We start from the raw sequence: 17,837 nt of genomic DNA, 5'->3' as shown, positions 1-17,837 counted from the left end.
CAGCTTCGGCCAAGCCACTCGAACCGGCACAGGAACCCCCTCGCCCCCCCCCCAACTTCACCTCCCAAGATCTTTTCTTTCCCCCGGTAAGATAACTGTCCTCTTTCCATAAAATATTTACACGCGTGACAGAAGGCAATAAAAAGTCTTATGACACTCAGTGCTGAATGAAACAGTAAGAAAATTAAACGTTTGTGACATTCCTACAAGGTTACTGCTGCAATATTAGACAACAGCTATGCGGATCCTGTGAGCTAATGTACCTGAGAGAGGGATGGAAGAGAGAGAGAGCGGTAGCGGAAGAGTTTATTAATCACAATGACAGCTTATTTGGCGAGGGTTGCGTTTCCTCAGAGTGTGAGAGAATTGAGAGAATTCCTGAGTCTGTGGAGAGGATAGAAAGGACAGGGGAGGAGGCATGATTTGGCGGGGGGGAGGGGGGGGGGTGAACAAACCTGCGGAAATCCTGGTTCCAGCACGTACAGGATGCCCTCCCCGATCCAATTGCCTTACTCAAGCCAACCTGCAGGAGAAACACCTAGACTGCCAGTAATTACAATAGTATATGTGTGTTTGTCTTGAAATTGCAGCCAGATAAAAAGGTACGACCACCCTGTTCCTGTAGCTGTACAGGCTTTTCCACAGAGTAAAATAACAAGGGAGTCTGACATGAACACATACCAGGGCTTCTTGAAATCAGGGTGTCTAGGATTTTCATCTCTCCGTCCATTTTCCATAACTGTCCACACAGGTGGTTGGGGGGGTAGGGTGCAGATGGAGGGAACAGCCCCCCCACAAACACACACTTCTGAGGGGAAAAATACTATAAGTAGCATCCTTAAATAGGAATGGATATCTAAACATCTGAACTCATCAAACTGTGTTGAGCCTCACAAACTATTCGCAGCATGTGCTTGCTGCTGGTAAGTGTCCCCTCACATGCGCACGCATCCCTGAGCCTGTACTCGTCCACTCCCACTGTCTCCCTTTACCTAGTTTGTAGGTAGACAGAGTAACGTGCCCACACTCCTATTAGCCGTACCCTAGCGATTAAAAAAAGAACAAATAACTCAAATTGCCACTTTCTAAAACATTTTACTCAAAAGCATATAAACCAATTTTTCCACATTTCTACATTCTTTTTATATTCCACTGTTGCAGGTTTTGTGTCCTGAACAAGTTAAGAGCTGAATTAAGTTCTGCTGGTGTTCTGACTTTTTTTGCTACTTTGCAAGAATTTGCTACCGTCACAGAAATTTTCAGTTATCTATCAGTTTTTGCTACTTTGCTAAAATATCCTACCTATAAAATGGACATTTGATAAGGATTTATGCTATCAAAATAACTGTTCTAGACGTCAAGGGGGGGGGGGGGGGGTAGCAGTTTTTTTATCCATAGTTTGATGCTGTCAGAAGCTGGTATTTATCATTTTCAGGGTTAGGGGAGGTCAAGTCAGGCTGGGGAGCATGCAGTATGTTGCTGCACACACAACATGATGAAACTCTTCAGGATCTTGGCTGGCGACCCCCCAGGCAGACCCCCCAGTCTTATTCCACCCTCCACAAAAGACCATCCATCTGCTGCAGCCACATCCCCTTGGCCTGGACCAGCTGCTCAGGTATTCAGCATAGACGATCCTGCGAGCCAGATCACCCTCAGGTGAAAAGTGCCGCAAGGCCGTAATCCTGTAATTGATGCTCCCTCACAATGCAGGTAATGTGCCTCATTCGGAGCTTCTCTAGCAACCGCTAATTTTATATAAAGTCAAACCAGCAGTACCAACAGATTCTCCAAAATTACAGAGTGCTGAAGGACTCCAGTCTTCATCTCAGCTCATTGGATATCATCCATGTCTCACAGCCATACAGCAAGACAGGGAGCAAAAGGCCTCTAAAGACTTGGACGCCCATCTCCCAAATGGAAGCAAAGATTGCCTGCAATGCCAGGAGGACAGCCTTACCAGCAGCCTGGAGAAGGTCACTCTGGATTCCACAGATCCTTGCGGCCTTTCCTATCCCCAGCTGATTCACCACCCGTGCAATCTCAGTGAGACTGAGTGATTCGCAGCTGATCAGAGGATCAGCCTCAAGAACCATGGACCCAGAGATGTTCAATCTCCTAGCCAGAGGAACAACTTTAAACTCTGTAAGCTGCTGAAAGTAGCCGGCCCAGCGGGTCACAAGTGCAGTGTCATCCGTAAGGATTGTTCCATCATCCACTGTGCTGAAGGGCTGCGGGTTTAGTCTCATTGGACAACTTTACCGGAGATACGTGACCAATAGGGAATCTGACTGAGGCAAGCGTAAGCTGGACATCATCCCCGCCATGTTTTTTCTTTCTGCTTTTAGAACGTGGGTTTAGTTGTATCGGAGAAGGAAGAGCGATATACCGTGCTGGGCATCTTTGGTTGTGTGCATTCAGATACCTGACCACACACACATATACAAGTACAGAGTCTTGTTTCAAGCCCTTTATTAAAAGTTCCGGAAAACATATTCTTTGCATTCTCATTGGATGCACCCCAGCGGCCACACCTCTCTCACCAGTCATTGGTAGTAGGCTAGTTCTGCATAACATCCACTATGACTGCAAGTCTCCAAGGAACAGATTCCGATGTACTTAATGCTTCGATTCCTCTGTAAGCAGGACGTGCGTCACTAGACCACAGATGGTGTGTCACCTGCTCACAGATTCGTCTAACAAAGGCCTCCTGCCCTCAGAACCCTCACTGCCATCCTCCTCAGTTCCCGGTACAGACTGGAGTTGCCACCAAGTCATGTGCTGTGACTCCTCTCAATAATATCCAAGGTGCCCTGAGAGATGAAACACTTCCTTCTGGAAACACTGGCAACACCAGCACAGCCCTCTGCAGCCTTCAGGGCCTTTTCACAGAAGGTCTCCCACATCATATTAGGGTCAGCAGTCACACCCAAGTCTGTAAGTCCCTCACACTAAATAAGTTCCTGCAAACTCATCAGAACCAGCTTGATCTTGGAGTCTGGCAAATTCACAGCCTCATTCTCCTGGTACGTGGTAGCGGAATGGATCTAAGCTGAATCTTCTGAATAGCAACAAGTGTGTGGTCAGAATTCACAAACTGGACACTTCTGTAGACCTTGCAGTTTTGCAGGAGCCTCCAGCATCTGCCCACGAGGACGTGATCGATCTCCTTCGGTGTGTCCAACGATGTGGCTCAGGGTGTTGGAACCAGGGTCCAGCGACCCGCAGCCCCTGACCTTTTGCAAAGTCAAGGAACATAGAGCCCACTTTCACCCCGGTCACCAGACCCATGGGGGCCGACACCATCCTCATAGCCAGTTTTTTATAACTAATTTTATCTTGCCAGACATTGCTACCTATAGTTATCAGTGAAGTACCAAATTTTCAGACGTAGATTAATGCTGCCAGAAGCTGCTGCCTTTAGTTTTCTGTGCAGTAGCAGTTTTTTACACATAGTGTTACACAGTTGGTTGCACACACAGTGAGTAACTACACATTACCAAGAGACACACGAGGATCAGGCAAGGATCAAGTACAAACACGGGTATGGGCACATGAAACAATCAAGTACACAGTACAGCTAGCTGAAGGCAGCTCACTGACGCTACAACATGTAGCATTACAGTATGCCGGGGTTCAGTAAATTTAAATTTGCGACACTTTATAGAGAAGTCTGTCTGTTCTTTGTGCTATTGTCCTATTGGCCATTTGTGGGTGATTAACAACTCCATTGCAGATAACAATGTAACGTTGTATGTATGTTGGCCAGTGTCAATAAAAATGTTTAGTGTATTAAGTATTATCTCAAATCATGCCAAACGCCTCATCAAGCATGGTTCTATGAATTTAGAAGATGAGACCTTTTGCTCATTGTTTGCCCCCCACCCCCTGCAATGTCAGTAATCTGTCCTGCTCCCCTGGCCACAGGGATAATGTGGAAACACACACATACTTAGAGTCAGGTGTGGTATTTAAAGCCCCGAAACGATCTGGAACCTTTCAAACTGCCTTTTCTCCATTCATTTTTTGTGATGTGTCGAAGATGACAGCAGTTAACAAAGCAGGATCTTTGATAAGCCGAGTATCCAGTTTCAATGGCTACTTATCTGAACAGGACACCAGAGTTCCATGGTGATCCTGAGACGCAAAGGCAGCAGGGCACAGTCTGGCCAGCTCACAGACACACAGTGTTCCCAAGCAGTTCGGTTTTCATAAAGTAATTGCGGTGTTACTGACCAGTGAATTTTATCACAGAAAAAACAGGATCCGTAAGGTCTCTGAACTCCTTTCCTAATCATACCGTCTTTGTCTGTGTTTAGTATATCATGCTGGTTTACATTGCAACTGCCCTACTGCTTATCATTGACCAGCAGCTCAGAAAACATGTTAATTTATTGAAATTCATATTTACCAAAGCTTAATCCCTCTACATTTCTGACGGCATTTAATTTAATCCGAAAGGCCGGTATAGAGCCTTAGTCAGTCGTCTCACATCTCCAGCGTTGTATGTTTGAATTTCGCCTCCTTTGTGTTTAGATGGAGTTTTGATGTTCACCCCCATATTGTGGGGGTTTCCTTCCGCAGTCAGCCAAAGTGGCATCACAAAATCTCCCATGCCGCATGTGCCCTGTGATGGATGCCATCCGGCGCAGGATGTCCCCACACCCTGTCCTAGGCTCTAGGTGATCCTGACCCGGAGAAGCGATTAAAAGATGCACCTTTACAGTTGCATTTGTCCTTCAGTTAAAAGGAACATGCTTTACTTTAATCAGTTATTTAGTAAACTGTTCAAAGGCATTTATAACTAAGCAAATTGGAAACATAACTTTCCACCATCACAATCCTTCATAGTGCTGATTTTGTTTAACACGATGGGAAAACGATCGACCGAGTTGGCTGACTAACACACAGCGACAGCAGCATCCTGACGCACCACACAAAAACCGCCGGCTGCGAGACTCTTTCTTCTTGACGGCACACAGATCCACAAGACACAGGAAACGGAGGCTGGAACAGGGCAATTTTATTGGCACACTAAGGTTTTAACGGGCAGGCAAGTCAAGGAAATTCACAAAACAACTGCTTTCAGACTATAGCTAAATAAACTAAAAAGCTGCGAGAGCCAGACCATTATTCTCAGGGGCACCACTAGAGATTCTGGCCCCAACCCAGACCAATCCAATTATGCTTCAAATATTTTAGGACCCCTGTCACTTAGGGGTCATTGGAATCGCCCTGCTGATTACTATGTAATACGCAAAGTAACTTTATTTAATTATACAGTTACAGTTGATTACAGATGAATCGAGAGGCCTTGTTCTGCAATGTCTTCCTAGTGTCTTGCACAGATGAAACACCTGCTTATACTAACAGGCCGTGCAGCCATGTCAGTTAGCATTTATAAATGTGTAAGACTGTTTGAGGCACAGCAATTCCAGGTTATATATATACAGTACAGGCCAAAAGTTTGGACACACCTTCTCATTCAATGTGTTGTCTTTATTTTCATGACCATTGAATTGGTAGATTCTCACTGAAGGCATCAAAACTATGAATGAACACATGTGGAGTTATGTACTTAACAAAAAAAGGTGACATAACTGAAAACATGTTTTATATTCTAGTTTCTTCAAAATAGCCACCCTTTGCTCTGATTACTGCTTTGCACACTTGCTAAACACCTCTGGGAACTCCTTCAAGACTGTTGGAAAACTATTTCAGGTGACTACCTCTTGAAGCTCATTGAGAGAATGCCAAGAGTGTGCAGTAATCAGAGCAAAGTTAAAGCTATGTTTTCAGTTATGTCACCTTTTTTTGTTAAGTACATAACTCCACATGTGTTCATTCATAGTTTTGATGCCTTCAGTGAGAATCTACCAATGGTCATGAAAATAAAGACAACACATTGAATGAGAAGGTGTGTCCAAACGTTTGGCCTGTACTGTATATATATATATCTATATATATATATATATAGAGAGAGAGAGAGAGAGAGAGATAGATAGAATGATCAGTCAAAGTAAAATCAGGTTCTCGTACAACACAACGCTTCTACAGGCAGGAAGGAGCTTAGCAAAGTGCTTCCTGAGTGTGACTGAGTTTCAGTGATATCTCTGAAAACAGCAGACTGGGGACGACCAACAAGTAGACAATAGAGCCAGAGAAGCAACTAATCTTAAAGCACACAGGAAGGGGGGAGGGGGTGACATTGGCGGTCATCACAGTGTCTTTACAAAATCAGAACAATGTTCCTAGGAGCCGAAGGCTTCACACTAAAGCAGCTCAGAAACCAGATTTTGACCAAAGCCTGGCAGCACGGGGCCGTGGGGGTGAGGCCTGCATATCTACAAGCAATTTGGCATCTCCAGGTAACATCGGCACATCTTTGGACAGTGAGGGAGACTGGAGGACCTGGAGGAAACCCCACGACAACACAGGGAGAATATGCACACTCCACACACATGCAGAGACTCGATCCCTGGTCCTATAGATGTGAGGCAACAGTGATAAGCACTATACCACCATAGTGCCTCAGGCTTCATTATCATTAAGCAATAATTTAAAATGTAGGCCATCCAGTTTCAGTTTCTCATTGGCAGTGGAAGCGATTTAACAAGCTATTACTTCACAATTCCTATTTGTTCAGCCTGTGAAACATACTAATTGGTCTGGAGACACATCCAATAGTGACCCTAGCTTACAGAGACAATGAGGCATTAGGAGCACAAGGCATGGGCCCATCAAACGCATCTGAAGCATGCGGTTGAATCTTTAACGAGAGAAACCCATACGGAGAAATAAAATCCGCTCCACCATTATGGGCAAAAAAAAAAAAAAGCGATTAAAGAAACAGCAATAAAAAAAGTCAGAGTGAGGCAGATCCGAAATCCCAAATGAGGAACGACCTACAAGTGTCATTTGTGTGTGAAGAAGCATGTCTGAGAACAAACCAAGCAACAAAAGAGTGAACAGAGGAATGGAAAGATCTGAGAAGTGAGTCAGGCAGGCAAAGTCAGTGACACTGAGCGATGTAAGAAGGCTGAACTGAATGCAGAATAAACGTAGAAAACCACAGCAAAGAGGGTAATGCGCCAAACGGGACGTCTGTGCCTGTCCACATTTCTTACAGTGTCTTTTTACCACCCACACAATCAGGTTTCCCAGCTCTGTTCACGAACTACCAGTTCAAAACTAATCTCACACTCATAAATGCATCAGTTACTGTATTACAATGTTAGGAGTGGATGCGATGAAAGTCTCTGCCAGAACCCAGCGCATTATTTACTGCCGGCGTGGTTGTTCCCCACATCCACACCCACCGCTGTATGATTCCCGTATTTAATCAGCAGCCAGCCCTGCAATCAGTGTGCACTGCCCTACCTTGAGGTTTGGTTTGCCCCTCTCAGGCTTGGTGGTCAGTTCTCTTGACCTAGATTTTCTGAATCTGCTTCTGCTGACTTGCTTTGCTTGTTTGCTTTGGTTTGGTGGTTTGGACTTGCTTGATTGCTCGATTGATTTCAGCTTGCTCTCTGGTTTCTGTGTTTGCTTTCCGTCTTGGATCCTGTTATCGGTCCTTGTTTAGTTCAGTCACTCTGGCCTTGGTGATCCCCTCTTGGTCACCTCTTGTATGGGATATCACTGTCAGCTCTGTGAACTTGTGAGTTTGCCAGGGGAGGAGAAGAGAGGATAGTCTTGCCATAAGTTGTCTTGTGTGAGTGTGAGAGCCTGAAAGCTCGAGTGTCACGCCAGATGGGTGAAAGTTGGCAGCCCTGTATTAAAGGCAGTTGAAGTAGGTTTCTGCCCTTATAGAGTTATATGACTTGGACACAGAACGTGTAATGTGCTGTGATGCGCCGCTGTGTGACATGGCCCCTGCTCTCTGCTTTCCCCGCGCTTTGCCAGCCTGTGCCCCCCTCCCTGCTGCCAGGCCGCAGCCCTGCTGCCCCCGGCACTGAGGTGTGACCATGTGGACGACCCTGAACACAGAATCACAGCTCGATGTACAGGGACTTTAAAGGATGGGATGTCATTGACGCTGGGCAGGGGTACTCTGTCCCCCCTATTTTCCCCCTCATGCTCCCCAATGTAACTCTCTAACCCCAAACCCCTGAAGCCCCAGATCAGAGAGATGTCTGATAACTGACTCCTATCCATGGGGGTCTACGTAAATAAAGACCATTATCTCCTGCAGGTAAAAGGAAAATAACAAAGTAATTAGCCTTCGGCGATCTGAACCCCCGGCCAGTCCCTTATCACCCCCCCCCCCTTTATTTCCACTTTACTCCATCACTGTAATCCTGCCTCCACCATTATGCTTTTCATCACGAAAGGCCTTTGTCTCCCCCTTGTTTGTCCTCATCTGCTGTCCCTCCTGTTTGCTTTTCCCGCTCTCACGGCTCCTCTCGAAAGGTGATGAGCTCCACTCCCCCTCCCCACTGTCCTTCCATTACAGAAAAGCCTGTGCATTCTCACCCCCCCCCTCCACCCCACAGAGCAGTTAGCATGAAAACGAAAAAGCAAAAACTGCAAAATGAAGGCCCTTCACACAGCTTTAATTAAATATGGGGAGAAAGTTACTAAAGATTCTGTCACCCTCCCAAAGGCAGTAATTAAATGCAGCCCTCAAACTCCTTAAACAAACACTGACCTTGGTCCACCCAAGTCACCAGGTTATCAGACACCCTCCCCTAAAAGCTCATCCAGAGAAGGAGTAAACACAGGCAATGCACCCCCAGCGGAAGAAGGAGGGCAAGGGGAGGGGAGAGTGAGCGAGGGAGAGAGAGTGGGGGGGGTTTGGGGGCAGCCCAGCTACAAATACCTGATGTAAAGGCACTGGGGGATTCACTGGAGACCAGGAGGCTGCTCAGCTAGAGGACACACCCCAGGGCCCACAGCTGGGGGAGCTTACTGCAGGCATTCAGGAGCGACTGGCGGCGTAAAGATAAGTCTGGCTTCCAGCAGGAGAACAGCCCGCTGAGGGGGGGGGCACCATCACAGCAATCAGCTCCCTGCTGCAGCCACGGAGAAGACCTCAGCGAAGGCTGGGGTGGCCAGAGCTGCGGGGGCTTCAGGGCCGGAGAGGAGCAGAGCAGGCTGTGGGGAGCGAGCGTCACGGGGTGCCAGCCTGCTGTCCCACTACTGAGGAAGAGGAACGCCAGGGTGAGGAAGACACAGCGAGGAGGGCCAGAACGGGAGACGACCAGCCGGTGAGTGAGAGCAGACAGGCAGGGTTAGGGAGCCGCGAGGAATCACGCGTACATGCATTTAACCGTCCGCATGAAGAAACGTACGCCGTTAGCGGATGCTAGGTCTCGTCACTGCAGAAAACATTTAAAACTCAGGAAGCCATGGGCTCCAGAGTCCAGGATACCAGGAATATCCCAACTCTTTTCTGAGGGCTCCATAGACGGCAGCATGATGGATGCCCCCCCCTGTCCTGGAGCTCCTCCTGGGGGGTGCCTCGCTTTCCTTTCCCAGCATTCCGGCAATAACAGGCGCGGCGTCACTCCCGGTACCGCAGGAAGGCAGCCTGCATGCCGGTGTCGGCCGTGGCCTGGGCGCCGTGGCGTGGGAGCGTGTGGCAGCACAGGATGCTGACCTTTGATGACCTGTGAGCTCAGCCCATTGTTCTTCGGGGCACGCGGCCGCGGCAGGAGACACTGGTCCTCCAGGGTCAGCTTCCTGCTGATTCCAGATGTACTGTTTCCATTAATAGACTCTTCACAAACCACTCAAGTCAAACGCTCTTGTCCCTCATGACAACCGTCTGTACCATCTACACACCTACATTTGGATCATTTGTTAAACCGATACAGTTTCAGGAATTTCCTTAGGATATTTTGAACTTTCAGTCTTTAGTTCCGAATATCACATCCCTGATGTGCTCCATCACATTCCTCTGACTATAGAAAAAAAATCCCGAAATACTGTAAGATTTGGTGCCTTTTGACACGATTCGTAGTTTATCATCCTTTGCAGAATTAGCTGGAAATATGTGGTCAGATGAATGGTTGATAATCGTCTCTCCCTTTCCCAGAGAGCAGCATGAGTTTGAGTGGCACCCTGGACAAACACGCGGCCCCCCAGCTGGGGATGGACCTGGGGGAGGACTCCCACTCACAGCACGCGCATCTCCATCATTCCAACTCCGTGGCCTCCACAGCCCCCACAGGGAGCCAAGCAGGGGTATCGGGGGTGGTGGTGCCGCCTCCGTACTCGGCTGCAGAAAGCGGGGGGGATGCCCCTCTAGAGCTGCGGGGGTCGCTAGACTGCTGGGCCTGCTCAGTGCTGGTGACTGCACAGAACTTGGTCATCGCTGCCATCAACGCCGGATTGGCTGGCCTGGTGTTCGGTCTCATCCTCACGCCTGCCATCGTCATGGTGGTGTTCGGCTTCCTGTGCCACTCCACGGTAAGCTGCCTGTGTGCGTCTCCCCAGCGTAGCTGGCGTGAAGCCTCCTCTTAGGTCTTAGCTCTAAATCCCCCTTGTATGTCGTCTGAATTCTTCATCCTGACACGACGGCCTAGCCAACCCCGAGCACACCAAATCATAACAGAGCTAAAAAAAATATTTGTCTTAACAGAAAACAATTTTATTGGTTCTTAATTTTTATGACAATTAAAAAAGCATGTTACACAGTAACAGTATCGTATGCGAAGGTTTGTCGCCAGCTTAAACACATGATACGTGGCATGATATGAAACCACATCCCTGAATGGGATTCCTCATTTCCCTCCTAAAATGCTTTTAATGGCAGTAAATAGGTAACATCAGAAAAATAAAAAACTAAAAAAAAAGAAAAATTGAGGGAAATTTAAGAGATGTCTGATCACACTTTCTACGCTGTGTATGTAATCCTCTAAGTCAGGCTCAGATGATGGGTCAGGGGCCCGAGAACAGGAGTGACGTCAGATGAAAAGCATTTCTAGAGCACGGGGGAAGGGATTAAGCAGTGCCCATACTCTCTCTCTCTCTCTCTCTCTCTCCCTCTCACACACACACACACACACACACACACACACACACACACACAGAGGGTTGTAATTAGATCTTTGTGGGGACTCCCCATTCATTTCTATGGGGAAATCTGTGATCCCAACATGATGATCTTAACCCCTACTCAGCTCCAACCTTAACCATAAGTAACCAAACAAAATTTTTTGTTTACTTTTTTGATTGCATTCACAGATGTTTGTGCCTACAATGTAATATAAACGATATCCACACCCTCACCCACCGAGACACACACAAAGGCTCGAAGTCATATCTCACTCGCTCACACACACACAAGGCCAAAGAAATGCATCGTACGTCGTGATGACAGGTTTACATTCAGGTGTCTCTCTCTTACAGAGCCCTCTGACACCACCTAATTCTGCCCTTTGACCCCTTTAGCAGGGGCCACGACCCCAGCATGGCTTCCAGCACTATTTGTCCAAACAATTAGCTGAGGAATTCTTACCCTTTTTCAGCCAATTAATTTCCCTGCATGAGGGAGTTACTGTGGATTAAGCTGGACTTAAGCAAAGAGAAAGGAGATCTAAGGTACAGAAGGAGACAGGAGGACAGGCATCATGCGGAACCATCACTGATGATCTAACCCGTCCTCCCAATGTACTTGGCACCCAAAACCTGCTCTGACCTCCTCCTCTTCATTTTGGGGAATCATTTTACAAAAAGGAGAAAAGTAAATTTTCCAGAAATGATGAACTTTCAAAATAATGAACATATTGTTGCAAAAAAGTTTTTGTCTGAAGATTTGTTTGGTGATTTGAAGATTGATGGTGTGTAGATCACTTCAGCACATATGTGCATGACTTGGAGAGAATGTGTCTATGCGCCATTTGCTCAGACATTCCTTCCCTGTGTATCTGCTCTCTGTCTTTTCTCACCTCTGACACCCTTCCCCGCCCCCCCCCCCCCCCCCCCCACCCCACACGCACCCTGCCTGGCTCATGTCATCCATCCTCTGATAATGGACAACGGAGCACATCAGCCAGGTCTTCCCTAACCCCAGACATGGGGGTGCGGAATGCTAACAAGCCTCTGTCCTACCCTGAAAACCTGATGACTAACTTGGTTCTTTTATGCAACGAAGGGGTCAATTCGGTTTTAAGAGTCTCTTGAATAGTGTGTGTGTGGGGGGGGGGGGTTATGGACTTCTTGGGATATGAAATGTGAACAATGTACAAGGGTGGTTCAACTCTATAGCCAGTGTTAAAGACTTATGTCCCCCCCTGTCAGGTGCGGCCCAATGGATCGGCCCAGTACTGCTCAGATCTGCTGAGTGACGGCGGCTGTGTGGCCCTGCTGGTAGTGGGCTTTCTCCTGGTGACGCCGCTGCTCGTGTTGGCACTCGCGGCTTACTGCCGCCTGGCCCGGCACCTGCAGCTGGGCCTCTGCTTCATCCCTTACAGTCGCGCTGTCTACAAGAACCTGCCTGCCTCCCAGCACCGTGGTCTTGCAGGGGGGTGCTGTGGCCAGCAGGGGGCGGCAGAGGGCAGGGCTAAGGCCAAAGTATGGGTGTGAGGACTTGTTAGAAGGAGGGGTACACAAGTGCCTTGCCTCAAATTTCAGGGAGGTGGGAAAAAAAACAACACTGGGAGTCCTGGAGAGTACTGGTGACAGTGGGCTTCTTATAAAGCCTGCACCCAGATATTGACTGGATTAATTACATTTCTATGCATATATGTAAACATGCTTTCATTATAACCTGGGACCTATTGTAACATGTTTTATATATTTATACTAACCTCTGTGCAAGTTAATGTTATTTTCAGCTTAAATACATTTCTCAAAAATACCTGTTTGTTTCATTTTCCTTTTGGAAATATCACTTAAGATTCGAAGGCCATTTACAGTCCACACCACAATTACTGGTTTTGTTAAAAATAATTATTTCTTAATGAGGGTTTTTTTTTTTAAATAAATGTGCTTTAATTAAAGCTTGCATTTTTATATGCGATTAAGCTAATTTATTAAAAGGTGAGTTTCCTATAATCCCTTTTACTGATCTTTACCAAGGGTGCCAATAATTGAGGAGGGGACTGTAGGCACAGAAATCAGCTCCACCCTCATAACGAAAGGCAACTCAGTCCTGCCAAAACACATCATGTGTTACACAGACGTCATTATGTCCAAATAGTCACGCTGTAAGTCAGTTCTTTGAAGGCTCAGTTAACCGCAGGTAAGAAGAGGCAAACACCAGTTTTGAGCTCTTTATTTAATGCCCGCGTAGCTATGAGAAACACATTGAGCCCAAACATGAAGGCACATCCGTTATTAAGCGAAACAGCCTGCACGCGTCGTACCTCTGAGAAGATTAGCTAAAATACTAGATAAATTGCCTGTGAAACTGGCAATTTCATGTCGCTGCAGGTGCATCAGCATATTCATGCATGTGACAAATAAAAATCTTGAATCCTTAGTTCTGACTACCACTTGAGACAGGCTAGGGCAGCGATTCTCAACCCAAGGGTTGTCACCCACATTTGGGCCTGTGCAAGTTCTGAAAGGGTCGCGAGGCAGAGCTGGAAATGTAAGCATTTTAAAACTAGCAAGCTCCTATGCTGATCCACGATCAGATTTCCCAGCCACAATCCTAGAATTAACCTATATAAGTGGGTCTTGGGTCTGCAAATGCTTAGTGCATAACTAGTGAGCAATCAACCAATCCAAGCAGCCAAACGACAGATGCTTAATTTAAAATTCACCGGCACATCCAATCAGATTTGTGCAATAGGCATTAATTGGTGCAAATTGCAGAGTGCACTGCGTGCTTGATCATAGTGTTCATATAAACTTATACTTGTTACAGGGTTGCAACTGAGCTGGCGTGGTAAAAACCAGGTCATGGGCAAAAAAAGTCTGGCAACCACGGGGCTATAGGAACATGAATGCGTTTGTCCCGTTCTTACCAAGACGCTTGTCTGTGAATCACATCATGTTTGCAGTAGCACTAAACACATGTAAAATTATGGGCATTGCTGGGGGGGGGTGGTGGGGCTATTTTAGATAGCAGTAGGACATGCGGATGAATTTAGCGCGTTATGGTATGATGCTACATTATAAGTTAAAACATGATATAATTTACATAATATTGATGTAAAGAAAATGTAGAAACGCAGGAAGATTAATTATGATTAGTTTTTTTTCCCAAAAGGACAATTACTTCCCCCCTCCACTTTTAAAAAGGTTTATTTGTCCCTGTGTGAAATACATACACACAAAATGTGTTTGTCCTGCAATTTGTGTTTCAGAGCAGTGGTTTAGCCTCGGGGCCCCCGGTTTTCCTTGGTCATTAAGTCACGACCCAAATTTTTAAAAATTTTAACCAAATTTGTTCCATGAAGAAACAACGCAGAACATAGAACACAGCAGTACAGTAACACTGGCATTATGCTTTCATGCACTGCTAAAAAAAAAAACAAAAGGCCCTACATCAGAAGAAAATTCTAAATATTTTTTTTTTTACCACACACTCTGCAACCCAGTGAAAATGGTCCTGCGACCCGTCAGCTGAGAAACAGCATTGTAGAGAAGACAGCTGAATAGCAATGTGATAGAATGATATAAAATCATAGGAAGCAACCATTATTGCTGCTAAAGGTGGTGCTAGTTAAGGGGAAATTCCTTGGGTGTTGGATAATTTTGTTCCTTAAATATAAAAATATGTTGTTACTTTACTTAGGTGCCCACTTCCTAATATTGCATTTTGTCTGATGATACAAACCCAGAGCGATTGGACAGCACTATGAAGGCCCTAAAGGCCGGCCACACAACACCGTGAAGGCCCTAAGGGCCGGCCTCACAACACCGTGAAGGCCCTAAAGGCCGGCCACACAACACCGTGAAGGCCCTAAGGGCCGGCCTCACAACACCGTGAAGGCCCTAAAGGCCGGCCTCACAACACCGTGAAGGCCCTAAAGGCCGGCCGCACAACACCGTGAAGGTCCTAAGGGCCGGCCTCACAACACCGTGAAGGCCCTAAATGCCGGCCTCACAACACCGTGAAGGCCCTAAAGGCCGGCCGCACAACACCGTGAAGGCCCTAAAGGCCGGCCGCACAACACCGTGAAGGCCCTAAAGGCCGGCCGCACAACACCGTGAAGGCCCTAAAGGCCGGCCGCACAACACCGTGAAGGCCCTAAAGGCCAACCGCACAACACCGTGAAGGCCCTAAAGGCCGGCCTCACAACACCGTGAAGGCCCTAAAGGCCGGCCTCACAACACCGTGAAGGCCCTAAAGGCCGACCGCACAACACCGTGAAGGCCCTAAAGGCCGGCCGCACAACACCGTGAAGGCCCTAAAGGCCGGCCTCACAACACCGTGAAGGCCCTAAAGGCCGGCCGCACAACACCGTGAAGGCCCTAAAGGCCGGCCTCACAACACCGTGAAGGCCCTAAAGGCCGACCGCACAACACCGTGAAGGCCCTAATGGCCGGCCTCACAACACCGTGAAGGCCCTTGTGAGGGACCAAGCAGTAAGGCGACAAAACACAGGAACTTAAAGAAATAGGGCTTTATTGACCCCCAAAATCCAAACAATAACAAACTCAAAACCTTAATTATTGGGCCCATAAAAGAGGTCAACGAAACATAACATTACAAAGCAAAACAGTAACTGAAGCCAAACTGACCTTCTCAATAAGGAAATATGAGGGAACATATATACCGGTTTGCCCAAACCAATTCACACACAAAAGGGATAAACCAAATGAGCACTACATATAACTAACCAATGCAAAACAGAACTAAACCCCCAATTCCCCCTCTTGTCATGGCAGCACATGGTTCGCGCCAATTCCAGGGGTTGTCCTTTAAGCCACACCTTTATACTGAATAAGACCATCCCCCACAAGCAAAGTAATTACAACCCAAAAGATTAAACAATCACTACACACACACACAACCCTACAATATCAAAATATATACCCACATACACTACACCTAATCCCAAAGACAATACAATAATTCATAGGTCTTAGCTATAATGCAAAAACCATACACAAATACTAACCCCAGGTCTTACTGTGTGGCTGGAGCCATCACAGCCCTAAAGGCCGGCCTCACAACACCGTGAAGGCCCTAAAGGCCGGCCTCACAACACCTCCAGTTCTGTCTCCAGAGCTACTTCAGGGGATGACCAGCTGTGTCTCTCTGTCTACCACTGTTACCCTGAGCTGTTTTTTTTACATAGGTCCCCTTTTTGTTAGCTTTAAGGACTCGGGACATTTTCTAGACACTGTGCTGCATGTTAAATCCCAGGTATTTTTTTTTGAGGTGCTGGAATCACCACATCTAGAACCAACATTCGTTCACTTCGCTCAATGTAATTCATAATTGACGAACAAGATCTAGATGCAACTCATGAGTGCACGACCAAGGTAGCCTCTCTGTCGCCACCCAGTGGTGTAATGAAGTACAGACATTTGGAGAAAAAAACAGTTCGGTTGATATATTTGAACCAGGGACGGATTACGGACCGGGCCAGCGGGGCCGCTGCCCAGGGGCCCTTGGGGTGCAGGGGGCCCGTGGGGCCCCTAGCCCAAAACAATTTGCAACACTTATCAACAATGTCTTTTCGTTTGTCTATTTTAGAGGGCCTACATTCTTTGATCCTCTGCCTACAAGGGCCCCTGACCCTATAGGGAGGGCGTTTGGCTGCCAAGGGCCCTTGAATTGTGGTGGTTGTGGTGGTGGTGCGGCCCTCGTGAACGTTTTGCCCAGGGGCCCACACAACCCATAATCCGTCCCTGATTTGAACTATACCGTAATGTGTAATTAAGCTACGTACGACATTTAAAATGATACTTAGAACGTAACGCCTATGACATAGACTGGGTTTGAAAGATAGTGAGGTCCGGTTAGCTGAGCTGAATCTGTTTAGCCTCGAGCAAAGGAGACTAAGGGGGGACATGATACAGGTATATACGATTCTAACAGGGCTGGATGCTCTTCAGCCAAATAGCTACTCCGACATTAAAATACTAGAAGCCGTGGCCATAAGTGGAAATTAGCGGGAGAACATTTTAAAATGGATTCGAGGAAGCACTTCTTTACACAGCGTGTAGTTAGAGTATGGAATAGTCTTCCTGCTAGTGTAGCACAAGCTAAAACCCTGGGTTCCTTTAAATCAGAGCTAGATAAGATTGTAACAACTCTAAGCTATTAGTTAAGTTCCCCCCAAACGAGCTTGATGGGCCAAATGGTCTCCTCTTGTTTGTAAATTTCTTATGTTCTTGAATGTTTAATTTTGAGAATCGAGTGATCCATTCTAACGTTAAAATATTCTTTTCACTTGGCCATTTACTTTATGTTTTCACATCAAAGACAGCAGGGCATGAAGTGCTAGCAGACCCCAGAACCCAGAAAGCAGGAAGGACAAAAAAGACCAATTCACCTGCCCCCCCCCCCCCTCGGCACATGGTACCACGCAGCCCAACTTGGCATCTGTGCTGCCATTGCTCAGAGTTGGAACAATGAAAAATGAGTGAATCATAATGGACTTTAATCATTAAAGGTAAAATTATATACTAACATACTAATTATATACCAAGTAAAGAGGCTATAATGTCAAAAATGCTGTGCTAAACTGTGGACCAATATGGACCATAAATCTGTTTTTTTTGAAGAAGCACAATTGCATCCAGGCTTCACTCTTACAGCAAATATAAGGATTGTTTGCTCATTTTTGTCATTACATTTAAATCTTATTTCTAACCAAGATATTCTGCTATTCGTCTAAATGTGTCACAAGGAATTCTAGAATGCTGGCAAATACTGGAAGCATTACGGTTAAACACTGACAAAAATGGAGCTGGTTGTCAGTGTAGAG

At 46.6% G+C, this 17,837-nt stretch overlaps 1 protein-coding gene across 1 annotated transcript; it reads left to right on the top strand.

The window, feature by feature from the left end:
- The first annotated feature begins 8,825 nt into the window (after positions 1 to 8,825).
- On the top strand, positions 8,826 to 12,802 carry tmem88b (transmembrane protein 88 b). The gene is made up of 3 exons (XM_049029552.1): positions 8,826 to 9,206; positions 10,037 to 10,410; positions 12,244 to 12,802. Exons 2-3 carry the CDS (start codon positions 10,045 to 10,047, stop codon positions 12,526 to 12,528), a joined length of 651 nt encoding a protein of 216 aa, XP_048885509.1. The 5' UTR covers positions 8,826 to 9,206; positions 10,037 to 10,044; the 3' UTR covers positions 12,529 to 12,802.
- Positions 12,803 to 17,837: the final 5,035 nt, after the last annotated feature.

This window comes from Brienomyrus brachyistius, chromosome 10, assembly GCF_023856365.1.
Source record: "Brienomyrus brachyistius isolate T26 chromosome 10, BBRACH_0.4, whole genome shotgun sequence".
In the NCBI taxonomy this organism is placed as follows: Eukaryota; Metazoa; Chordata; class Actinopteri; order Osteoglossiformes; family Mormyridae; genus Brienomyrus; species Brienomyrus brachyistius.
This window is presented reverse-complemented; position numbering and strand designations above follow the sequence as displayed.